This window comes from Notamacropus eugenii, chromosome 6 (genome assembly GCF_028372415.1).
Source record: "Notamacropus eugenii isolate mMacEug1 chromosome 6, mMacEug1.pri_v2, whole genome shotgun sequence".
Lineage (NCBI taxonomy): Eukaryota > Metazoa > Chordata > Mammalia > Diprotodontia > Macropodidae > Notamacropus > Notamacropus eugenii.
Genome location: NC_092877.1, coordinates 332319247 through 332346384, shown reverse-complemented (window position 1 = coordinate 332346384; position 27138 = coordinate 332319247). Strand labels below are relative to the sequence as shown.

The window sequence follows — 27138 nt, the reverse complement described above, 5'->3', positions numbered from 1 at the left end:
CTCTACTCTGATGAAGATTTCCAGAAGTGGATAGAAATAACTGGTCACAAAAATTAGCAGCAGTCTGTATCCTTAAAGAAATTAGAATGGAGCAGATAAGAATGGGGCTTTGTTATAATTTTTAAAATGAAATTTAACATGGTTTTTAGGAGCACTTGGGGAACATATTCACTAAAACTAGAGAACTTTTTTTTTTTTAAGCAAAGGGCCATTTCTGAATAATACAAAACATAAATGGCAAGCCAGAGTTTCAAATATGCCTTATAGACAGGCAGCATGTGGGTGGGCTTTCTAAGTGGAAAAGCAGATATAGTCAACCAGTGTAACCATAACTAAGTATTAGGAGAATCCATTTTATTGCAGTTTTTCTTTCAATCACTGATAGTCTCAGGTGTTGCTATCATTCTTTTCCAGCTATCGTCATACTCCATTTTCCCAGAAACATTTGCAAAATGGGATTCTAAGCATATTTAAAAAATTTAACTGTGTCCTACATGTAAACACCAATCATAGTTGCTCATAATACATATTTTCATGAAATAACCCAACAACCTTCACATAGGGTCACATAAGATCTAGAGGTATCTGGAGACTTTCTAGTCCAATTCTCTCATTCTTTACAGATAAGGGAACCAGGTAATGATTCATAAAATGACTTACTAATGCGAAGTGAAAGACTTGTGATAATACCCAAGTCTTCTAATTCCCACATAAAGATATTAAAAGACTTAAAAATGTATAGCAATAAGATAGAAAGACAGATAGATATATGTAAGTGTACAGTCTGCTAAATTGGGGAATTATGCAATTAATGCCTTTAATAACCTCAAGCTGATCTTTTTAACACCAAGTTCTCCTGGTAATACTGAATGCTTGCATATCTTGGAATATCACACTCTCCAAGGTAGCAAAGTTTAAGATAATTTGAAGGGCAATGGGGATACAAATGTTGAATGCAAGTAGGCTGAAACACATTTGGAATGATGACTGATGATCAAGAAGTAGTTTAAGGGATATTACCGAAGACCAATATAATTAGGAAAGTTGGCTGGTAGTGTCAAGGCCTGATTACACTGGCAACCATTAAATGTAAAACTGCTATGAGGAAACCCAACATTACTTAGAAGTGTGTCAGTTGAGAAGGCATGAATGCTTTCCAATTCGCTAGAATTCTAGTTAGTGGGGACATAATATACTAATGCTTTGGAGTGGAATAAGCCCTAGGCTGGGAGTCAAAAAACCTGACCTCAGATCAGAATCACAACTCATCTATATGGCCTTAGACAATTAATTCAGCCTCCAGAAGCCCCAGTGTTTATAGCTACAAAGAAAAAAAAAAAGGAACACCACCTCTTCTAGTCATCTCACAGGACTTCCACTAAGATCCAGTCAAACTTTATAAGTAAAACTAGGCTGAAAAGTAAAGATGTATTCAAATACTATTATTATTTCTAATTAAAGTGACAGTTACTGAGGAGAGATCTTCAAATTGTCACATCAATCAATCAATCAATCAATAAGCTTTTGTTAAGTTTACTACATGCCAGACATGGTGCTGAGCACTGGAATTTAGGCAAAAGAAAATGACTACCTTAAAGGAGATCATAATCTAATGGGGCAATTAGTTAAATAACCTATTGGAACATAGGATTTAAAGCTAAAAGAGCCCTTAAAAGTCATCCAGACCAACCCTCCTATTTTACACAAGAAAAAAAATATGATCCAGAAAGTAAGGGTGACTTGTCAATGGTCACAAAGTATTTGGTACAGCCAGGACTCAAATCCAGATATTCTGGAGACACTAGCACCTGGGATGGGCATCAGGAAAGACTTTAGGTAGAGTTAGCTCTTGAGCTGACTTATAAGGGAAACCCAAAATTTCAAGAGGCAAAAATACAGTGGTAAATGCATTCCAGATAGTGGAGACAACCTGCAACATATAGAGACAGGAGATAGGAAGGAGGAAGAACAAGGAGTCCAATGAAAGAATGCACAAATAGATAATTAAGCTAGAAAGGTTAGAGAGTCACGTTATGAAGAGCTCTAAATGCCAGAGGAATTTGCTTGGCTTACTGAAGTAATAAGATGCCAATGAAGTTTCTGAAGTAGGGATTTTAACCTGGTCAGAAGTATGCTTTATAAAAGTAACTACAGCAGCTATGTGGAGAATGAATCCAAAAGGGGAGAGCCTATCTGAGGCAGGAGCCCAAACGGCTAGAGGTGATTGGTGCAAAAAGGGGAACAGATGTAAGACACTGTAGGGGGTAGAATCAATAGAACTTGGCAACTAACTAAATATGTGGGGTGAATAAGAATAAAAAGTCAAGAATGACTCTATGTGAATTTGGGTGCCTGGAAAGACACAGGAACTCACTCTAAAAATAGTTCATCAGAGGGATGAGTTTGGGAGGTAAGGAGAGGAGGTGGGAGTTTTGTTTGAGACATGTTACATTTGAGATTCATATGGCATCTCACTGGCAATGTCCCTAGCACAGTGTCTTGTGCAAAGTAGGTATTTGCCTTTAAGGTCCTGCAGCTCTGACTCTTTACTGGCCAGTGCAGGAGAAGAGCAGTGGGGGGGGACCCCAACCCAGAAGATCTGGCCTCAAAGCCCAGTGCTGTCACACGCTACTTCCTTATCACGTTGGCCAAATCATTTTACTTGTCTTAGCTACAGATTTCTCCCCTATAAAATATGGAATTTAGACTGAATCAATGGCTTAAATTTTTTTTGGTTCATGAACCCCTTTCAACAAAACAAATATTGCAAATCCACCCACCCATACCCCCAGTAATTTGATATACTTCTGTATAACATTTTGCAATTACTGCCTGCGTAAGGTACCATTAAAGAATTTTTAGCATGAACCCCTTGGATTGACATTGAGAATTCCCCAAGGGGGCGAGAAACACTGATTGAGTACTACTGTTTTAGACCAGACAATCTCTAAAAGCTATTCCAGCTCTCGATCTTATATCTTATGATCCTAAGGGCATTTCCCTATGACCTTATTAAATCTTATTAAAATTTCAGTGTCATTAAGGCAATAATCACTAGGCTATAAGGAAGACTGGCTAGACCTTTATAAACAGACACGCACTGGAAAGGTGCTGGATCTGGCATCAGAAGATCAGAATTCAGAAGCTGCCTCTACCTGTGTGACCCTGTCACCCATCCTCAAATGTAAAATAAAGGGGTTTAACTAGATGGCTGCTGAGGTCTCTTCCAGCTCTGAATCTCTAATCTTAGGAACACACTCATCCCTGCTTCAGCAGAGGAGGAAGGCCTTCATGTTCTAATCAGCAAGCTGTGCAAAGGAAAACATTCTGGGCAGAACAAAAAGCTTTTAAAAAAGGGGAGGTGGAAGAAGAGAAAGGAAGGTATGTAATAAGGTCACACCTGGCTTAACAGCTTGAATAAATTTATTTGTTATCCTAAAGTAAAACTCTTACCTATAAATATTCTCAAAGATCAAACGCTGCTGTGTAAGTGCTGCAAGTGATATTAAGTATTTGCTTGTTTTACACATAGTATGTACTCGAGTGTTTCTAATTGAGTTTCAAGTTATTCTCTTACCTATTCTCCTTTGCAGCAACTGACCATAGAGCAGTACTCCCTATTTTTCTAATCACCAACCAGTAAAACTGCATAACATATACAGAATCAATTGCTTTTTCTACCATCAAACTGGATGGAGAACATCACATGCTACAAACTTAATATGTATGTAGGCAGGGCATGTTTGAGTGGCCATTATAAAAAACAAATATTAAATATTATGAAAAAATCACAAGTCATTGACACAAACTCAATTCATCAACTTAGTAGTAGCAGGAATCGCTGCTAGGCTAAGCAACACAGGAAGCTGAGGGCCAGATTCCAATCAACATTACCAGCACCTGACATTTTTTTTTGTGGAAGTTTTACATTTGTGGATAGATCATTGCAAAAAGAAGGTAATAAAGAAAAATGATTTTCATCTCTAATTTCTAAGCATCTCCTTAACGAAGCTTGTTGGGTTGAAATGGAACAAACACAAGAAGAGTCAACATGAAGCAGACACTCAAGTGCAGCTTCAAAAATATGTGCCTAGGCCCAGAATGGGTAGAAAAGTAGTGAGACATTAGGCAAATGAACAGCAATCAGGAGCACAGAGAGGGCTGATTGAGTTTCTGCCCTCTGAGCTAGGACAAGCTGTGCTACAAACAAGTATGTTTTGTCAAGAGCCAATAGGAGAGATGGGCAAGACTATTAGGGAGCCCTCAAGCATCTCTCCTATAAATCCCAAGATTTAGAGAATAATTTGTATTAGCAAATTGGACTTTGACATGCAAACAGGGTTAAGGCACTAATACATGGCCTTAGTTTTGGGCAATTTTTCCCCATTGATATTAGAAGGAGAAACAGGGAACTTGGGTGTAGAATAATGACAATTTTAAGGTAGAAGATCTGGAGTAAGATTTTAAATAGTCAGAAGACTGCTTAAGGGATGGATGAGACACTAAGAGGTAAATATAAATATAGAAAAACATTACCTAGAGACAACAACCATCTTTTCATAATATACAGACTAAAAGAAATGGTTGGTCATTCTCTTCCAGTACGGCAACAGCAATCTTCAAGAGTAGCATCTCTGACTATAACAGATAGCCATATATTACATATGATGAATGCTAGCAAATTCCTTTAATACCATTTAACATTCTAGAGGAGGAAGGACTAGTAAAAATACTTTTTTATCTGGCAACTATTTCATAATTATATACTTTACAGAGATTCCACAATTTGTTCTAAAAGAAAATCTGCTAAAATACTGGCTACCTGATAAAGCCTTTTCTTAAATACAAGAGAGAAAATTCATAATCATGCACCTCAGTGAACAAAAATTTGAAAGATAGCAAAAATTTTACGCATGAAATGCCAGTTTCTAAAGCTTGCATTATTTTGATGAAATTACTCCACTTACATTTCAAGAGCTAATCTATTCACATAATTCTTTAGGTATCTATGCAAATGAGTGAAAAGATTATTAGATGAAACAAAGTAAAATCTTTGAAAAGTAAATCAATTACTTAAGGCACTGGCCACCCTCATATCAAAGACATTTCCTGTATGAGAGGAAACATTTCATCTAGAAATAAAAATCTATCTGAAAAAAATTTCGTCTAGCAATGCAAATAAATCACTGTTTTCCTTCGTTTACTCATAAAACACTTATTTTAGCACTATTGGTGAATCTTATTTACGATGACTCCTCCTGCTTACTACTTTGCCATTTCATTGCTCAAAGGCATCTCAAATAAAAATGTGGCAAAATCATACCAATGAATCTTCTGATTTGTGAGAAGCTTTGGTGCAAGATTAAGAGAAAAGTTAGAATTTTTTTTTTTGCTTAAAAATTACCAAGCTTTTCTCATTATTCATCACTCCTTTTACCTATCTGTTCCAACAACTGAGAGTTGACTAAATTTTAAAAAGTTATCAGTGGAAAGAATTTTTAAAAAATCCTCTTCAGTATTTTGTAACATTAAGCTGGCTACAAAGGATTTAATGTTTTAAGAAGAGTAGGACTGAAAGTGGAACAGATGATAAAGAGATGATTTTAGATATTCATTAAAAGTTCCTAATTCTCTATACAGTGGAGAAGTTCAGATGTGGTAGCAGTGGCCACTGGAACACTAGTGGCTAACCACAAAAGAAGCCTCTACAAGGAGATGTGGAGTTACTCATAGACAGCAATTACTTCAAGGATTATGATGGAGAGAAGTGACAACTATGGTCTCTATAAAGGCATTGATGCATGGAGTTCAGTAAAGAGCTATGCCTAAAGGGAACTCCATGAAGATCCCACAAAGCAAGAAAAAGACTTCTATGTCCCAGGGCTTGTGAGGTAACCAGGGGAGAAAGATCTCATGATTTTAAGGGAATGTTTTATACCAACTCTTCTGGGTATGACTGATTAGTAAACGCTCTTTGCTAAAAAGCTACTGAGGATACAAGTTGATTGAAACGGGAAGCATCCCACTGGAGACTGGTGAGCAACAGCACTGGAAACTCATCCCCCTAAGGGCCACCTGATGATAGAACTCTGAGCATGAGCTGGTCACCCCTCTCCCTCTGAGGACCTTGTGACTATAAATAAGTAGAGTTTGGAGAATGGTTCCGGAGGGGCAGCTATAATATTATTCCTTTACAATAAATACTATAAATTATTCAATGTGGGATCCATTTTGACATTACATACTACCATGCTGCATTCTAGAACACTTGACGAATCCCAACTGTAACGTATCAGAATGTCTTTCTCCAACAGATTTAATATTAAACTTTATTTCTGTTATTCTAGTGGATCCAGAAGTAGTATTTTGAGGCTGTCTTGATCTGCAATGGTAATGGTCTGAATGGGGAATTTGAACATCATTTCACATGGTTAACAATTTACATTTTCTCCTTGCTACTGCTCCTTTAGGGAATATTAGTATTATAGCTATATATCAGGTTTTTTGTAGCTTCTAAGTGATAGACCTTTATTTGATGTACTACTTGTGACCTTGGACAAGTCAAAACATCCATATCAGTTTCTTCATGTGTACAATGAGAAGACTGGAACAGATGGCCTTCTAGGCCTCCTCCAGATGTAGATCTATGATCCTACTTATTTCCAATATTTTCCCCAATCTATTTTCTTTTGATTTTAGAAGCACTGGTTTGTCATAAAAATCCCGTTATTTATGTATAATCAAACATCAATTTTATGAGCAATAACTTCTTTCATCTGTTTGATAGAAATATTCTTCCTCTCCATACTCTAACACATTTGTGACCTCAAAGTGGGTATTGCCCCTAAGAAAGGAGAAAGAAAAGGAATAATCCTTTATTAAGTACCTACTATATATTAAGTAGCATACTAAGCCCTTTACAGATATTATCTCATATGAGCCTTTAAACAACCCTGTGAGGTTAAGTGCTATAACTATCCCTATTTTATAGTTGCTAAAACAGAGGCAAACACAAGTTAAGTAACTTGCCCAGCATAGTCACAGCTGGTAAACATCTGAGTTCAGATTTGAATTTAGGTCTTCCTGACTCCAGGCCCAATGTTCTATCCACTGCTACCCCTAGTAAAGCTAACTATAATCCATCCATATCTATCTATACTGTGCAACTCTGATACATGTCCTTGCTTAAATTCACAAGAAGGGGTTCACTATCATGTACAGGGGCAGGATTCCTTGGATTCTCTTGACATTGCATCATACCAGTGACATATCCTGTAATTGGCTCATCTTTTTCAATTCTTCAGATTTTTGTATTCCATGACTCACAGCCATATAACATCCACATAATAATTAGTGTCAAAGATGACCCTTGGTTTCAGGGAGAAATGTAGTCATTAAAAGCATAGAACAATTTCCTAGAAGCAATTCAGTCTGGTTTATGAACTCATTGACCATTTCAGCATGCTGTCAAATTGCGGTACCTATCCCAAATATATTTACTAATAGTCAACCTAAAGCTTATAATAAATGGATCAGAATGGATAAGAAGAATCTAGTTGCTAGCTTTTCCTGACATGGAGCCTAATATTGACTCTGCTACATCTACACATGCCCTTCAAAGGCCACAAAGAATGTATCTATTTTAAATTCCTCTTCCATGTGACAGCCCTTCACATATTTGGAGAGTTATCATGTCATTCTTCTCTTCTCCAAATTAAGCATCTTCAATTCTTTCAACCAATATTCATGATTATGTATTCAAGGTCTATCTATAGTTAATGAACACTGAACTCTGAATCAGAAACCCTGAGCTCTAATTCTAGATCCTACCATAAGGGTAGGCATGACCTTTTCACCATTCTGGGAATCACCTTCATAATCTGTTTGTTTGGGTTTTTTTAAGGAATATTTTAAATGATTTTTGAGATTCTTTCAAGATCTAAAATTCAGTAATGCTACAAACGTGCAAAAGAATGAAAACAACAACCGAAAAGCAATGATCTAAACCAGTAGTGTCAAACTTAAATGGAAATGGGGGAATCATACATAAGGATCCCTACAAGCCTCTTGGCTTAATTTTAAGATGTAATATAATTATCTCTGCTTCATTAAATTTATTTGTTGAATATTTTAAATTACATTTTAATCTAGTTCAGGCTGAACTCAGGAGTATTGTGGTCATGTCTGACACCTCTGATCTAAACAATTCATTGAAAAAGAATATCTTTCAGATCAACAGGAGAATCATTTTAAGGAACCCCCTATCCTATGAAAATGTTATCTTGGGTTGCTATAAAGATGCTGCTGCCTACCTACTCACTGAAGGAGGTGAAAAAATATAAAGTATGTTAAAAATACAAAAACATCACCTATAAAAACCCATATCTATCAGAAAAGATAGACAGGGTTGTCTACAGATATAAAACCTGGAGGAAAGAGTTTAGTTTGATGGCAAAATGGATAAAGTGCAGAGCCTGGAGTCAGGAAGACTCATTTTCCTGAGTTCAAATCTAGCCTCAGACATTTATTAGCTGTGTGACCCTGGGTAAGTCACTTAACCAACACTGTTTGCCTCAGTTTCCTCTTCTGCAAAATGAGTTGGAGAAGGAAATGGCAAAGCTCCACTGTCTTTGCCAAGAAAACCCCAAATGGGGTCAGTCAGACATAACTAAAAACTGAACAAAAGAGTTCAATCCACAAACAATATACACAAATGTTACTTTTGATTTCACCAAGGTGAAATCCCTCTGACATTACAACCCTCTTCTCTCCCTGATGAGTTCTTCTCAGAAGCACCAATTTGGGGAAGGAGTCAGAACAGTCATCCTTCGTTCTCTAGACTTTACCATCATGCTCCTTGGAAAACTACCTTCTCCCCATCCTGCTTTTCAGCTCCCTTATAAAAAAAAAAAAAGTCATTTTTCCACATTTGAAGTAAGCTCCTTGAAGTCAGGGGATTTTCTTTTACTTACATCTGTATTCCTAACACTTAGCACAGTATATACAGATGTACCTATGTAAACACTTCCTTTTGGAAAGAGCCACTGATTTCTAGTTGGAGTACCTCAGTTTAAATACCAGCTCTGCTTCTCATTACTTGTGTAACCTCCTACAAGTCATTTAACCAGAGCTTCTTACACTTTTCCCACTCTGGAAAGCTTTTTGCATTTCAGCAGCATTCCTGAGGGTATGTATCTACCATGCTTGCAGAACGAAGGCTGCAGTGAAGTTGTAGGATGCAACTCAGGCAACACAGCCAAAAACACCTTGGATTCAGTACACGTTTGATTTTTTAATTAATTTTTAGTTGCTTCAAGTTCAGAAACCTTTTACTGTTGGATCAAGACCCACAGTTTAATAAGTGCTGACTGTATGATGAGCCTCAGTCTTTAAAATTCATCTTTAAACTGAAGATATAGGATAAGATATAATCTATGGTCCCATGATTTGATAACTACTAAAAATCAAATCTTTACTTTTGAATGAAAGAAATATTCCCCACCCTGCTTTATTTCCCTTGAGAGCCAAATTTTGGTTCTCTTTTCTAATTCTTTCCTTTAGCATCTCTCCTTCATGCCTTAGAATGCAAGTTTCTTAAGAGCAAGGGTTACTCCATATATACATCTTTGTATCTCTAGTAAGCAGTCAGCACCTGATAAACATAGCACTCAGACCTCTGATTCACTGGTACAGGAAACTCCCCAAGGAGGAAATTAGGTCTACCAATGCGAGTTGACACTTCCTTGAAATTATAAGGCTAAGTGACATACTCAGGCTATCTATTGGCTATCTATTCAGTAGGCCATGCTTCTTCTGCCACACAGGTGCTTAATAAATGCTTATTGAGTTGAAGTGAAATATTTTCAAAGCACACTACCTTTTTTAACACAGTTTGCTCATTTTACAAGACCATTTCTACAGAGGAAAAAGTTAAAGGGAGTAATTTCCATCACAGGAAGTGGTATAAAGAGGAAAATATTCCTAAAGGGGTGAGATTTCAAGGGGAGAATGAGAGATGAGTCCAAAGACTTATCAGGGACCCAAGTTAATGGCATGACTATGTATCTGTTACTAAGCACTGGTGAGATCCAGAGTCAGAGGTTCACAACATAGAGTCTGTAACTTGTTTTTTTTTTAGAAATATTTTAATAACTGAATTTCAATAACTGGATCTTTTGTAATCCTGTTTTGTTTTATGCATTTGGAGTTATTATTCTGAGAAGGGGCATCACTGATTGCCAAAGCAGTCCATGACACAATAAAAGTCCTAGGGGAAGAAAGAAAAAATGTAGAGTAGTGTGTGGGTGTGCCCTACATGGTGATGGTCACAGTCTTCAGCAACTGAACCAACAATAAACCACATATTGCGATTTTGTGATGGTTTAAAATAAAAAATTAATATCATTACAATATATTGGGGCTGAGGGCAACTTTTCATAGAGTATGCCTTACTTTAGTTATCTGAAATCTTACTTGAAACGAGTTAACAGGACTTATTCAATTTAATGAAGAATCAGAAAGTGAGTTCAAAGCTAAAAGTCTTTCTTTCTGGTAGAAGCTATATAAGTTAGGCAAGTTATCAATACTATAATATACTTAGTTTATTTTTTCCTTCTTTCTGGAGGGTAAAAAAGAAAGTGACACATGTCTAATGTGCAAAATTTTGGGATGTTTATAATCAAACACTAGTATTTAAGAAAATTCAAACCTAAAATTAGAGTAGTTCTTTTTTATATTGTTGTCCTTTTAAATCCAAATTTAAAATGACTGCAATATTTCCCAGGAGAATAAATGTCTTTAATAAAAGCATAAGTAATCCAATATTTGAAAATAGTTTATTATGTAAAAGTAAAAACAAAAACCTCCCCCCATACAATACTGTTATGATATTCACACACCACATTGTAAAACAGAGACAAATATATCTTTGTGGCAATAAAATGGTCTTTGACAACAAGAGAAAAGGGAACCCTGCCAACATCTGCACATGTACAAATGCCTCGTCTTTGGCGACTTTCCAACTGGCAAACGACAGCCATATCTACACTTCATTACCCAAGTCACAAGCAGAAGAGGATAAAATATATGAACAAATGTCACATTGAGCAACTTTATATTCCTACAATGATTCTGACATGTTAACTGAAATTCAGATATGCTACCCTGTAAGATAAGTTCTAAAATGTCATTTTATAGTTTTGTGCCTATGTCTTAGAAGCACTTAATTGAAAGGATTCACATTATAGTTGATGTGATAGTAATTTTTCATTGACTAATAAGAATAATCAGATCTCACTAAGAAGAAAATTTCATTGAACACACTGTGGTACTCTGGTAACTCATTTAATAGAGTATCCAAAACAGTAGTATTTTTAAAAGCCTAAAACTTGAATTAAAACAATGGCTTTGGACCAAATGACCATGAACCATGATCAAGAAGAATTTCAGAAACAACCAACTTAAAAACTATAGCTTAAATATTAAAGATATTAAACATTAAGCCATTTCCATTTTTCCCCACTATCTACAGTTTATAAACCCAAAGTAGGATAAGGATTGTATTGCCCAAGTCTACTGCACTCTATTTAAGATGAAAAACTAAAATGTTGTCTACAAGGAACAGTTCATTGACAATACATACATGGTTTATAAATGCACAAATTTAACATAAATGATTTATCTAATTATCACATGTAGTTCATTTACTCAAAGTACTTTTGAGTAAATAAAAATTAAGAGACAGTCAAACAAACTTGGAACTACTCCAATCCTATTTATATCAAAGGCACCCCATCTTACTATTCAAGACTTTCAATCAAGCTTGACTGTCTACCATAATAAGGGTTAATGTTTAAAAGCTTTTAGAGAAGTAAACATTAGTTTAAGATTATATGTATAAGCACATTTAATGTTTATTTAGCTTTATTTTTTGCACCCTATGTGTAGATTCTGCAATCTTTAAGACAATCTGAAAGAAACATCTATATTTCCAGCAATATTTAAGACTGACATTTTTGTGTATTAAAAGTTTGTCAGTGTTTAAAATAAGACCAAAATTATGAGATGCCTCGAGTTTTAGAGTGTTAAAATATTTCTGACACTGAAGGGAAAAAAACCCAAACCTATTATGCCTAAGTTCACAGCCATCATTTCTGTCAAAGAAAACCACAAGTTAAATAAACATCAGGAAACACCAATAGCAGTGTTGGATACATGGATAGTGGCTTGAAGTCAAGGTCCCAGACAGAAGTAAATAAAATCTTCTAATATAGGAGAAAATAAGATGAAGTCCAAGTCCAATATTAATAATTAATGTTAAAGTTAAGAAAAAAGTCTAAATAGTTTTAGGACTTTTAAAAAAAGTTTCTACATATTGACACCACCTTATACAGAGTTACAAGTTCCTTTACTAGAACCTACTTTTAAGATTTCTAACTTCTGTACATAAACAAAAAGACTAAAACATTCACTGGAGACATGTTGGATCTCAGAGCACTATTTAATAACTACGTGACACACAGTACAATACCAAGTAAAACTAAAGAAAAAAATCTGTAAAATTCTTAAGACTTATTAAATTTAGGACATCTGACTAAGTATTTCAAGTACTTATGAAACATCAAAATAAGTTACCAATGCTTTGGAAAAACAGTGCAAATCTACAAATTATAACTTAAAATTATCTACCAGGACCATGGATCAAAACCAAAGGATATTAAGCTACATATTAAAAACAGGGAGTGAAAGATTTTGTATAGAAATAGATTCACATAAATGTATTTATTAATGCATATGTGTATCAATAAGAGCAATGAAAACTGTCAATTTACTTGGAACTTTTCTATTCCTCCCTGCCCCCCCCAATCAGTACGAGCATTTCTAGAAGGTCTAATTAAAGTAATACCTTATAGCCAATAACTTACAGCAAAAATTACTTTTTTTGAAAGGAGTATAAAATGTATCATTTTAAATATTCCAATGAAAAATATAATGAAATATAATGATCATAATTTGTTTAAAATCATGGAACAAATGAACGTGGAGGTTATTTCTTTCCTTCATTCAAAGCAAAACTTCAACCAAAAAAAGTTAATACCTTAGAAAAAATCATTTTTATCTAATTATTAAAACATGAAAACTAAAATTCTGGTAGATTTTCAGCAGAAATGAATATTTCTGAAAACAAAAATGCAAACATTGAATGTTCTTGTAAAGTTAAGGCTAGCAAAATACAAAACACAAACAAAACAAAGTATATTGGGGTGGGGGAAACAGTTCAAATTTAAATCTAAATCCCATTGTAGTAATGCATGTTATAACAGCTGTTCATTCAGATTAGTGAATTGTGCTGGTGAAAAATAATGTAATGTGTTCACAGTTGTATGAATTGTCTGGAAATGGAATGTAGCAAATCACAGGGATGATTTAATGTTTATCTTATTTTACTGAAATTTCAGTAAGGTTCTTGATTTCTACTGTTAAGTATAGGACTATTACAAAGTTCTATAGTCTATTACAAATACTCTACGATCATAACAAAATTCCTGTACAGTCAAAAGACTTAGGTCCTATAAAATGATCTGCTTATGTCAAGAAATATCTTAAAGATAGTAAAATATCAGTCTAAGAGACCCTGGAGTTCACTGTAACAGAATTTCAGTTCTATAACCATCCCTACCTCATGTTGCCATGTAATATAGTGAGTGATTTCATCTCACTAGAGAAAAAGCTGATATGACATTTTTTTCCTCCTTGATTTTGGTTACAGACCTAGATCTTCTACCAGACATTTTAACCCTGTCCTTTAGTCATAGCAACCAATTTCCTCTACCAGGATTAAGTAGCAAAGGCTAGTCTTTACAAAAAGGCATCATTTTCTGAATACCACTTAACTACCCACTGCATTGAAACACAGCAAGATTCAGAAATATGTTTCGTATCATAATAACTACAATTAAAATGAAAAACGTTTGGTTGGTAGGTTCATTTAATTCCAACTGAAAAGGCTTCTGAATAAAGTAAAGTTTTTAAAAAATAAACAAGCCCACAAAATGAGTCCTGAATAGACATATATTTACCAATTCCAACCTATCCCCTTCCTAGTCATCCTCCTATACTCTAAATGCTCTATAATTCATTTTAAATGAAGGAGGATATGTCTATAAAGGACATGTATCCTCAGAAGTTTGATCCTATATGCAGATTCCCAAGAAACACACACACACACACACACACACACACACACACACACACATACACACCACCTGCAACTTTGTTGGTAGGGAGAAATTCCAGTGAAACTTTTTCCATCAATGCAGATATGTAACTATTCTGTAACTGAAGAGTTTCAGAGTTGTTTAGGGGCACTGAGAGATTAACAGGGTCACAAATAAACAGTCTGGGGTAGAATTTAGACCCAAACCCAGTTGCTCTAGACACAACAGATAAGAAATAAAATAAAATAGGTCTTAAAAATAGTTGTAAAGTATATGGTAAAGGTAGAGAACTGTGTGAAACGCTCAAACTACCTTTAAAAGTTCCTTCCAACTCTATGGATTCCAGATCCTTCAAACCTTATTAAGGTAAACAATGATGAATTTCCTCACCTGTCAAGTCATCAAGCATTTATTAAGTGGCTTCTATGTGTCAATCATTGTGCCTAAGCACTGGAGATACAATGAAAAAGAAAGGAACTTGTCTAGGTGGGAGAGTAACATATGAACAATTTATGCATAAATGAGATACACACAGCATACCCTAAAATGAACTTGTGAGAAGAATGGTTCATTTGGTATCAAAGCTTTTCATACCCATTTGCTTCTCCATACAATAGACACAGGGCTTTCAATTCCCAAGGGGAAAAAACCCCCTAAAATTACAGATTAGTAAATGCTTAATTAATTCTTTTCCATTCCATTGTATTCCCTTCATTACCTAGAACTTGAGGGTAACAAATCTCATAAACACCATGTAAAGGAGATGGCAACACTGGAACAGGTAAGTTCAAACTGTGAAGCAGGTCTCTTGACATTGTTCAGAAGTTCAGATACTACTAAGTCATTTCCCACTTTCTGTGTCTACTCTGACTGCAGCACTTTGCATCGAGGATTATAGGACATCTAGAATTTAGCAGAGAAAAGTGGAAATCTAGGACAATGAAAGAATGATTCAAAGTGAAAAGAGGACCTAGAGGGAAGTGCCAGAAAGATATCAAAAGACTCAGAAGTAAAGGGACTTTGCTGAAACACCCCAAAAGCATGACCTTCCACTGGGTGGTAGAGTTCCTGTCATCTCCACTTACTGATGGCAAATGTAGCAAAATAACTGATATGTCCCTTCTTTCACTTCAATTAATCATCCCTAGAGTTTTGTACTTGACAGAGTATATGTATATGTTCGTCCTTCGTTGCCAAAGAAGACCATGACATCAGAGAAATAATGATATGACTTGCACCTGACTTTGTTTTGAGTGAGGGAGGGCTGTGCATGTCACCAGTCTCACTTCTCCTTCACAGCCATCTGAATCCAGTGACCAGATATTCATCAGGATGACTGGAGATGACCCAGGATGAGGCAATTAGGTTAAATGACTTGCCCAAGGTCACAGAGCTAGTAAGTGTCAAGTGTCTGAGGTGAGATTTGAACTCAGGTCCTCCTGACTCCTGCACTGGTGCTCTATCCACTGCACTACCTAGTTGCCCCATTTGACAGTAGTCCCAAGACCGAATACTATAGGAAACAGTAAAGAAATAGTGAAGCAAATTATTTGTTTACAGGACTTAGAGTCAGAAAGGATCGTGTAAGTTCTCTAGTCAAACCTGTGCATTGTACAGATAAGGATGCTGGGCTGCAGAAAAGGTCAGGTGACTTGGGAGAGGTCACATTCTAGGACCAATTTTATCAAAGCTGAAAGAGGTTCAATAGCCAAGAGCTAATCAAGTTTTGGTGCCACAACCTAAGCACTGGAGAAGCTATGATTTATAATAGAGGAAATAAACTCAAGGAAATCATGGTTCCTTGCATTATCTCAGAATGTCAGAGTTAGTATGAAGCTTTCATTCAGTGTTTGTTAGGTGCAATGAACTGTGCTAAGTGCTGCAGATACAAATAGAAAAGCAAGAAAGCCCCTGCTCTCAAGGAAGCCACATTCTAATGGGGGAGACACCACATCTGGAAGGTTCCAGTTAAGTCAGAGGGAAGGTCTCATGGCCCTTCGACTAGTACAGCAGCAAAGCAGATGGTGACGCTTCTTTTTAGTGTCATTTCCACTATTAAAATCACATCAGTTTCTGATGTAGAACCACTTGGCAGTTCCAAGGACAGGTACTTTCTTTTCTGGGTCTCCAGCAGATGTGGCTGGAACACCTGCAGAAGCAACTGCCAGGCTGTATCCCCACAGGGGTTGCTTCCAAGAGTGAAGGCTGTAGGCCCTGGACTTGAAGCATTGCCATTCTCATGGCTTTTGCGCTTAGGGTCCTGGACAGTCTCTATCAGCGTCGAAGGGGAGATGGCAGTAAAGATGAATGTGGTGGCCCGACCTTCTTGGTACATGCTGTCTCCTGTCTCTCCCTTGGGATGCCCTGCTACTTCAACTAGGCTGGCTTGCTTACCCTTAAGAGAGAGCTGGTGAGCAGCTGGGGTGGGGGGCAGCTGGCTCCCTCTCCAGGTGATGCCTGTGAGAAAAGAAACTCCTGTGCCTGCCAGTCCAATTCATATCCAATCCTGAAAGAGAACGCACTACAACAACATATCCGACATGCTCATTCAACCATTGCTGAAGACCTCCAATGAAGAAGGACCACTACTTCCTCAAGAATATCATTCTACTTTTCAATAATTATTATGAAGTTTTTCTTGATATCAAGTCTTCATTTATTTCACTGCAATTTCTATCAAATTCTCCTAGTCTAACACTTCCCCCCCACCCCAATCAATAGCTCTTTAAATGCTTAAAGACAGTCCTCATGTGCTCTCCCATGTATCTGGTCTCCAAGTCTTTCAACCAACCACCCATTATACATCATAGAGTCAAAGGGCTGATTGCCTTGCTTCTGGATCAAAAACTGTTATTTCTTGGGGACAATGGGTCCCCTGTGGCAATGTGGAGAAGCTAATACATAGATCTTTTTCCTAAGACTGTTTTTAAATGCATAAGATAGACAGTATTACAAATGAAGCCAGTTATATTGAAATACAGTTCTATAATTTAAAAAAAAGATTCATGGACCACAAATATTAACACTTATTCTCAATGCTCTTCACAGGTCTCTAGCTTGTCAATGACCTTCCTCAAACATGCACCCAGTATTGAACCCAGTGCTCTCGTTAGGACACTGGATCTGTAACTCCTTGTTCCTTGAAGATATGCCTTAGTTTGTGTCTGTTTGTTTTGGTGTTAAATCTCAGCACTCATTCACTGGTTAGAGTCTTAAGTTAACGATAAAAAAAAGGCTACAAATAGTTTAATACACATCAGAATTCATCAATATATACTGAGCCAGACAGCATCCTAAGCACTCTGACATTTTAGCCTAAAGTCAAGGTTAAGCTTTTCAAGCTCACCAGTCAATGTCAAACCTTTCTCGGAGCTGTCTACTTTCAAATTGCAGGATGAAAAATCAAAGAAGCATGCCAGTGAGAAAATAATAAGAATAAAGATAAGAACTAACATTTATATAGCATTTGCTACAATGATTATTTCATTTGATCCTAATAACAATGCTAAGAGGTAGGTGCTATTATTACTATCATCATTGTTTTTGTTGCTCAGTCATTCCAGCTGTGTCTGACTCTGTGACCCTATTGGGGGCTTTCCTGGCAAAGATATTACCATTTCCTTCTCCAGCTCATTTTACAGATGAGGAAACTGAGGCAAACAAGGTTAAGTGACTTGCCTAGGGTCACAAAACTACTAAGTGTCTGAGGCCAGACTTGAACTCACCAAGCCCAGGAATCCACCTAGTTGTCCTCTCACCTTTTCCTTGAAGAGGAAAATTGAGGCAAACAGAAGTGACACACCCTTAAGTTAGTGTTTGAGGGAGGTAGGATATGAACTCAGATCTTCCTGACTCTAGACCCAGAGCTCTATCACCTAGCAAGTGCTAAAAACAACAACAATGCCCCCAAACACAAAAACCTAGATAAAAAGACAGGGCTTTTTCTCTTTCTCATTTTATTTAGGCTTCTATCCACTTTGAAGCTTCTCTAGATGTTCACTTAAACTTGACTCCAGCACAATAATTACAGCTAACATTTACAAAGGCTTCATGTTTTTCAAAGTGCTTTACACATATTACCTTATGTGAGCCCCACAAGAATCTTGTGAGGTAGATGTTATTCCCCTTTTCAAATGAGTCACAAGTTGAAGGTATTTGATTATTAAGTAACTTGCCCGGGGTCACAAAATTAGTGACTGAGGCAGGTCCTCCCAAATCTATCCAGATTACAGATGAGGAAACTGAGCCAGACAAAAGTTAAGTGACTTGCCCAAGGTCACACAGCTAGTAAATGTCTAAGGCTGGATTTTAACTCAGTATACAAACCTTTCATATGGAGATATTCCTCTAAAATAAAAATCTTTCCCTGTTGAAATTATTCTGGAAGGCAAGAAAAAAATTCAAAACTAACTAGGAATAGTCTAAAATCGTTAAAATGTAACCGTGTTCTGCCAATGATTTTTAGACTCACTGTTATTTTAAGGTAATCCTTACCTTAAACACGCTTCAAGTTAATCTACCAATCTCTGATAAAATGTTTCAATCTACAGTCATTCAGTTTATCAGATTAAAGTCACCTCTCTCCCTCTATAAACAATGCATAAGCATTGAATTTACTGCCAAGCTAAGTTTTCTATGAAGTTGGACTAGTATTGATTTCTCCTTTCTAGACAACTAAAAAACTAATTCTTAGCCTCATTCCTGTCCACACTTACTTTTCAGTCATAAAGACAGGCACACAATCATTGAGTGGTAAAGATATACTAACTCTGGAAATCTACTTCCTGTATATGTGTTAGTTATTCACAGACCTAAACAGAGGAGCTGAAATGGATCTTTCTCACTGAAACTATCTAGAATAGAAAATAGTTATGGAGAGGCAAAAAGGGGATTTACCTAGTGGGTCACACTTACTGGAAGAGACAGGGCTAGATCCTTTTGCCAAGGATTCATAACTTGAATTCTTGCAAGTAAATTTCCTTTTATCTTCTACAAATTTAAATGTTCTATTCCCATTTGTAGCTCTTCTGATCTTAAAATACTGCCATTAACTCAGATCTGAATATGGACAAGCAAAATATTCAGCTCTGATATTAGGCAGTACAAGAACAGATCACTCCTTAAAGGAGTGAGGTATCTTAAAGGGAGATAATGTGAAAGCACCAGAAAAATGCAAAGATAAGGAAAAGATGAGGCAACAGCAGGAAGGATGGGACAATCCCTGCTTTCAGTAAATCATTTCTTGTCATTATTCCAGATGTTGGTCTCCATCTCTGTCTCTCTCTGAAACCTCCTTTCTTATCTGAAGGAAAGGGAAACAAAAACTTGCTTTAAAAAAAGTTGCAACTTGGAGAACATTTCTCCAAACTAGTCAGGTAAGTAAGTGTAAAGTAAGCTAACAACAAAGTGAATTTAATTTGCCCCAATTTATGTAACTTGGAAGACAGAGTTGGATATTTTGACCTGATTATCAGGTCAAAAACATACTATTTTTACAACACATACCACTGCTACATACAAGAAGGCCTTTGTGGGTAAATACTGTTCAATTTTCCTTAAGCATAGAAAATAAGATGGTAATAAGCTGAAGTTCTAAACAATTCTCAATCCGATAATGCTATGAATTCTAATGTAAGGACAGGGATTAAAAAAGAAATTTTACAACTAGAAACTTGGTACAATTTGATGGGGTTCCTAGTACAAAAGTTTTTGGTTTTGGTTTGTTTTTTAAACTGCAAGTCTAATTTAATCAAGGGGAATTTGCTCTTTTGTGATTTGGCACTTTTAAAAAAAAATAATCTCAGAAGGAGCCAAAGTGAATTTTTTTTTTAATCACCAAGTAGCTCCCTCTCCTGGAAAAATTTCTGAATTGTTAAGAAGACTAAAAATGCAGTTATATATGTTCCCTTGAAGGAAAGTGAATAAAATTTAGAAAAAAAAAATGAAGAACCAAGATACATAAGAACCTCATGAGAGCTGTCAGTAATGTATATTTTAATAGACAAATTTAAGTTCAAAATATTACCAAAGACTCAAGACAATCACACAGCTTTATAGAACCCTGTTTTGATTATAGAATTTAGAAACACAAACACAGACACATAGATTTTTTTTTTTCATTGCCAACAACAAAAAACGGCAAATGTTCAGCCAAAGCTGTGGGGTCTTATGTTAGTAAGGCTTCTAGGTCCATTTGTTTGTGTCAGTAAAATGAGAAGGTTGGACTACATGACCTTCTTTTAGCTCCAGATCTTTGATCCTATGTACCATATATGTATGGAGAGACATTTTCTGACTGTTAGTAACTTGGCTGAGGTTCTCAGAGTTTGGTGACCAACAAGTCCCACATATATGTTCTCTACTGCAACTACACACTTTAAAAAAGTGTCTTATTAAATAAAAGCCTCCTAAATCTTTATTGAATTGACCTTGGCTTTACTCACACCAATGTATTTCCTTATTCAAAAACATGCCATTTTCTGTGTACTTGTAGAGTTAGTTAGTAAAAGGTAAAAATTACCTGACTGACCAGGCCAAATTTATGAGTGTTATAAATTGTAATAGAAACCTAAATATTTTCTTTGAACAATTCCATTTCCCATTTCATACCATAAGTAATATTTCAAAATATTACAGTAATGATGGATTTGAATTACCAGTACTAACAGCATCATTTAGAACCACTTCAGCCAATAATATGACAATCACACTAAAAAGTTAAAAACCACTCATCTAAAAAGCAAATACTGTACATTGAAAGTTCTGTACTCTAACCTCTCATCTATAACTCTATATCCTATTCACTTATCTATCCACCCATTTGAAGCAATTAATAGGATTCTTTAAATTTAATCACAACTTAGGAAAATATTTTTGAAAAAAAAACTGTCACTACAGATGTAGTATAAGGTGAGGGAAAAATTGCAAGACATAAGCTCAGCAAAGAATTACCTCTCTGGTTCTTGTAACTAAAAATAACTTTTTGTAAAAGTTTTCATGCAACCGAGTCTGAGGAGCTTAATGAAGTCAGTTAAGGAAGGAGGGAAAAAAGCCCCAGGTCCCTACTCCTGGCACTAAATGCTTTATAAAGAGCCAAGTAAATAACTTCAAAGCAGAAATAGGAACTAGAGCAAAGAAAGCAACACTGTTAACTTCTGCAACTTATTTTGTGAATCTATATCTGAGGTACCATAATATTCATAACAAATGGTTTAAATTTCTGACATTCTTAAGAGATTTAATTTGTAATTATTGGTTCTAATAAACCAGTCCTCTGAAATATACAGTGATAAAATCATTTAGTTCACCACTTAGCTTTTTCTCCAATGCCAAAAGCGTATTTGTATTTTTTGAAAAGACATACAAAAACTTTGAAAAGTCTCCTGCAGTATGCTTACTTCAAATATTCTCTGAGAGAACATCTTTATATAAGAATTATTAGAATTTCTATTTCATTAACAGAAAACAATGTAAATGAAAGAACATTCAGGATTTGATTTAAGAGTGCATCCATTATAAATATCTCCTCAAGGTTACCTGGAGTCCTGGTTAAGATATAACTTTAGTTAAAAATTACAATAGTTACTTGGGAAATTCTTCCTTGCTTTGAAATGTCAAGCCTAACACACTCCCTACCAGTGTGCATTATCAAGATTTATATAAATGATTTTCTTTTTATGGAGCAAAATGTTTTCCCCATAGCTACCGTGATCTGTACCCTGTCTCCCTGTATGCTTGCATCACATTCTCACTTAAAGCATTTTTTAAAACCAAATTGCTTTCTTTTTCTAAATCCCCAAACAGTGAGGCACATAAATACTACCTGTGTTTTGGCTCTAAATATTTTTCATAACACATGGAAGATAGTAAAATAGAGAGGAGGGAGAGGGGGTGGAACACACACACACACACACACACACACATCCACATAAAAGGTACTTTTCTTGCTCCTGCTTGAAACACTGTGACTCAGCACAGGATCTCATCCCACTGCTTTATTTATTTCCTAATAAACAGTCTACCATGATCTTAAAATGTTATACTAGCCACCAATGCAAGGAACTATGTAGAAGCTCAAGTGATAGCTCAAAACGAACACTTTTGTTGCTTTATATAACATGTAAACAGTATCCATCTAAAGAGTTATGCAAAGGACTCGACAAGCAACAGTAAAGGCTATGGGGAAAGGGAACTCATTTTCCTCCACTTCAATGCATGAGCTCTGCCCTGGTCCAGCACTGGTATGTCCAAAGGGACAGGACATGGAGGAAAGAAGAAACACTGTGGGGCTCTGCTAGTCCTTTTGGTTCCTAGTCCAGTTTTACTTAAATGTATTTTTCTTTACTCCCTTCATCCTCTTCAGCAGGTTATATTACTAGTATTTGCAGCATACTTGATTTAACTTTCACTTAAAAAAATCCTGTCCTCTCTTTTCTTAACTTCCCCAACTGATTCTTCCCCTTTTGGGGAATCTGTTAAAGGAAACTAAAGGGGGGAGAGGGGGAGAATTTCAAGTTCAAAAAAGAAGTTTCATTAAAGACATGGATACAGTTTCAAGTAGAAAACTAGCTAAAGTTATCTATCGAGGTCCCATCAAGAGCAGCCCGGAACCAGAGAGGGAGGCCAAGTTCGGGAGTGCCGGGGGCAGGTCTCCCAGACAGACAGGCAAGAGAGAGGGGCAGAATTAGACTCACTCCAGAGACATTCTCCGAGACAGAGACACAGAGAGAAAGGCAGAAGAAGCACTCCAGAGACATCCTCTGAGACAGAGATGCAGGGAAGAGAGAAGGCTCACTCCAGAAACATCCTCTGAGACAGAGATAAAAGGAAGAGAGAGGACTAAGACTCGCTCCAGAGAAGTTCTCCGAGATGGAGATAGATACAGGGAAAAGAGGACTTATTCCTCTCCTCCACTCCGGAGGCATTCTCCGAGACAGAGAAGTCTCAGACGAGAGAAAGGCAGAACTGGACTCACTCCGGAGACATCGTCTCACACAGAGATGCAGGGAAGAGAGAGGACTCGCTCCGAACAAGTTCTCCAAGACCGAGACACAGGGAAGAACGGAAGGCGCCCTGGGGAGCAGGGGCGGAGGTGGGGGCGTTCGGGGCCGCCCTCGGGGGTGCCAGCGCTGGGCCCTCCTCGCCCCTCTCCGTGGCCCGGTCCCGTCCCGGCCGCCCGCCTACCTGTAGCACCAGCGGCTCCGGGTTGAAGGCGAGCGTGAGCAGCAGCTGCATCCGCTCCGAGTCCTTGAGGTTGCGGAGCAGGAAGCTGCCCGAGTCCTTGGTCTCGGCGTAGCGGCGCACCAGGCGGTCGAGCAGGCGCTGCGAGGGGCAGTGCACCAGGTCGGACCAGCCCTCCACGGCGTCGGGCGTGAGCAGCCGCACGTCGCCGTTGAGGCGGGCGAACTCCGTCTTGGGCATGGCCTGGAGCAGGTCGCAGCGCGGGCGGCCCGTGGCCCGCTTGCAGATGCTCTGGTCCAGCTGCGCCAGCTCGCGCTGCGAGCCCAGGCGCTTGAGCACGACGCGGCGGCGGCCGCCCTCGCGGGGCTCGCCGTACTGCCCGAAGTACACATTCTTCACGTTGAGGAAGTCCAGCAGGCGCAGGCGGCCCCACGCCTCGAAGGCCACCTGCCCGTTGAGGAAGCGGCGGCACCAGCTCGTGCCGAAGCACGCCGGGCACTTATTGAGCTGCAGGAAGCGCCGGTCCGCCAGCTCGTTGCGCTGCCAGGACGCCAGCAGCGACGGCGAGTGCAGCACCATGAGCACCAACAGGCTGCCCAGCGCCGCCAGCTTCAGCGAGCGGGACAGGCGGCCCAGCTTCGGGGGCACCAGGCGCCACATCCCGCCCGGGGGCCGCCCGCGCCCCCCCCAGCCCCGCCCCGGGGGAGGGACCCCCCGCTGAGCCCGGAGCCCGGCCCGGCCGGGAGGGAGGGAGGGAAGGCGGGCGGGAGGGCGGCCGCGCGTGTGTGTGGAGCGCGGGGAGAGCCCCGGACCGTGGCGGGGAAGGAAAGAGAAAGGACCCGGCTCGGGCTCCGGCTCCCGCTCCTCCCCCGGCCACTTGTCCCCACCAACTCCTCTCGGTGTGTCTCCCTGCCCTCCGCCGGTCCGACTCCAGCGGCGCCTCCTCCACACCAGCCAAGTTATAGAGGAGCTGGAGGGGGGAGGAGGGAGGAGGGAGAGCGCGGAACGGAGAACGGGCGCCGGGAGCGCGCGCGCGTGCGCGCCGCCCACTGAGGGAGCGCGGGCCTCGGGATGGAGGGGAGAGAAAGAGGCAGACCGCCTCCTGCTGGAGAGTGGGTGCCAGGGCGGAGGAGGGACTCCGGAGTCCGCGAGACGGAACGCCAGCCGCCCCAGCGCCGCGCACTTTTCTCTAGACGCGGGGCGGGGTAGGGAGGGTCCTCCCCTCCCTTGTGTGAAGGGGGAGGAGACGCCGTGAAGGGGCGGGGCGAGACGGACGAATCGCACGGCGCCCCGGGCAGCGTGCGCGCGCTCCCCGAGAGGGGCGGCTTCGAACGGACGTCCGGGGGTGGGCGGGGCGTCACCCTACCTCGAGGAGGAGAAGGGGGCGGGGCGGGGAGGGCGACCTCTCGGGGGCGGAGGGGGCATTGTTAAGATGCTGCTGAGTGCGGCCGCTGGGGGCTCGATGGTCGCAGGGTACGAAGGAGGCCCATCCTTGGGGAATACGGGCGGCACTTAAGCATTTCCGATGAGGCGGAGCGTTGTCCCTCTGGGACCGCGAAGGGCGTGCTCAGGGAGGCGGCCTGGCGAAGTGGGGGTTTTCTCGTGGGAGGGGGACCGACATTTTATAAGTAACGTAGTTTTGCCTCTGCAGGAGCTATGACTTCACGTGGAGGAAAGAGCCGGGGCTGCCCATTCGCCGTGGGTCGAGCGGAGCGGGTTCCGCCAGGGATGAGGGGGGAGGTGGGCGGGAACACGCCTTGACACCTCCCCATGCCCTTATAAGGATCGCGGGCACGCGCTCCGGGGGCGAGGAGAAGAGGCGGGGTCAGCCCCTCCCCGTGGAGGGGGTGCGTGCCCGGGGGGGCGGAGTCAGCGCCGCGGGAAAGGTGTAAGCTCAGGCTCGTCCTAAGGCTCGGCAGACTGCGGTCCGGGGGCGACCGAGTCCTTAGTCGGAGGTGGCTCCCTCTGGGCGTCCCTGACTGGGCTGTGAGCGGGAGCGAAGCCGCCCCAGACCACAGCTGCGCCCGCGGGGTCATTGGTTTGCCCGCTGCAGCCTGCGGTCCCAGCGCGGTCCCGGCTCCCCGGGGAAGCTGCTCCCCGAGGCTCGGAGGCTGCGGGCGCCTGAAGCCAGCGCTCCTTCCCCGCACCCGCCCGCGGTGACCGCGGGTCTGGAGAAGCCCCAGAGTCCGAGTAGTTACGAAATAGGGGCGGAGAAGAAGTCACCCGCAGAGCGGGGCCGGGGTGCGGGGTGGAGCCAGGGAAGCCGGGTCCGGCATGGGCTCGCGCTGCTGGGCGCCTGTGTCCTGCGGCTGCGACGTGGCCTCCTCGGCCTGTCCTGGGCGCTCACTTCAAGCTTTCCTCTGAATTGTCCGATCTATTCTTGTTACCGTCCAAGCGGGTCCTTGGATGTAGTCGAGCCCTTTGTCCCCCGCCGCAGCCTGGGTAGTCAGCTTTGTGATCGGAGCGCAATTCCACTTCACTGACCCACGGAACTGTATTTAGTGCGTACGATCTGGTGTAAAGAACTGGGGGCTTAGACGTAAGGAAAACGGGTTTAGCATCTAGCATGGCAGAAACTCACTATATGAATACACGAGTCACTTATTCTGACAAATGAATACTAGGAAATCAATAGTAGTTCTTATAATGCCATCTAACGTTTATAGGATCCTTGTGTCACAGCCCTTTAAGGATGCGAGTTGGAGCACTCCTCTATTAAAAAGGAGGAAAGAAGGTTAGAGACACTAAAACAGTTTGCCCAAGGTCTTAGGGCTAGCAAGTGTTAGAGCTAGAACTTGAATTACAGGTCTTTTGCTTGGCAGTCTAGTGGTGTTTGTGAGTAAAAACTTGTAAAAGCTAAAGTTACTATGCAACAAAACGTTTCCTTATGTAAAAGAATTAAAATTGTCACTTTGTTGACCCAAGGATGTGTGTGTGTGTGAGTGAATGAGTGTGTTTGATTTGGGGGGGAGAGAAGAGTATGTATGGTTACAGCATAGCTTAGGAATAACTTGAATGGTAACCAAACTTTAACAAACTATTTTGATTAAAGGTGAAATAATACGTTTTCAAATCTCTCTTAATTCCTTACTTTACAAAACATTCTTAAAGCTATGCAGTTAGTATTACTTAGTGTAGATCAGCGGGAGCATTACAGTTTTTTTCTATCCCTTTCTATTCCATGTTTAATTGACAATTTTCCTTTCTTTCTTTTAAACTTTGTTTCTAATTCTTAATCTTTATTGTCACCACTTTGGTTGTTGAGCCTCATTTCTGGATGGCAAATTAAGCATTACTTAGGGAATAGAAGGAAGAGGTATAAGGTACACAATTTCACAGAATCTTAGAGCTGGAAAGGACCTCGAAGGCAATCTAGTCCAACCTATTCTGGAGCAGGACAGCCTTCTAAAACACACCAGACGAGCATTCAAGTTTTGAGTGTTTGCTTAAAGATTGTCAGAGATGGAGCACCCATTCCATCTCGAAGGCTCCTGTTATTCTTCTAAGTTACTCTGATTTGCCAGCCCTGTTACTATTTAACCTCTCTCTGCTTTAACAGTCATCTTGCAAAGTGGGAGAATAACAATATCTTCCTCCCAGGGTTGTTAAGAGAATAGAATGAAATGTTATTTGTAAAGCACCTTGTAAACCATAAGCAACTGTACAAATGCTAGCTCAATAGATGTTATCTTGTTCTTCTTTCCCTCTGTCTAGTCTTCCCTAAGCTAAACACCCTCAGTCC

The 27138-nt window shown here is 39.8% G+C and overlaps 1 protein-coding gene across 1 annotated transcript in view; it reads right to left on the bottom strand.

Moving 5' to 3' along the window:
* Positions 1-24528, bottom strand: part of DIPK2A (divergent protein kinase domain 2A) — a 36847-nt gene extending 12319 nt beyond the window's left edge. The window contains exon 1 of the mRNA XM_072618222.1: positions 23400-24528. Coding sequence (XP_072474323.1) covers positions 23400-24056 — 657 coding nt within the window. The 5' untranslated portion in view covers positions 24057-24528. The remainder of the gene's footprint in view (positions 1-23399) is intronic.
* Between the last annotated feature and the right edge of the window lie 2610 nt (positions 24529-27138).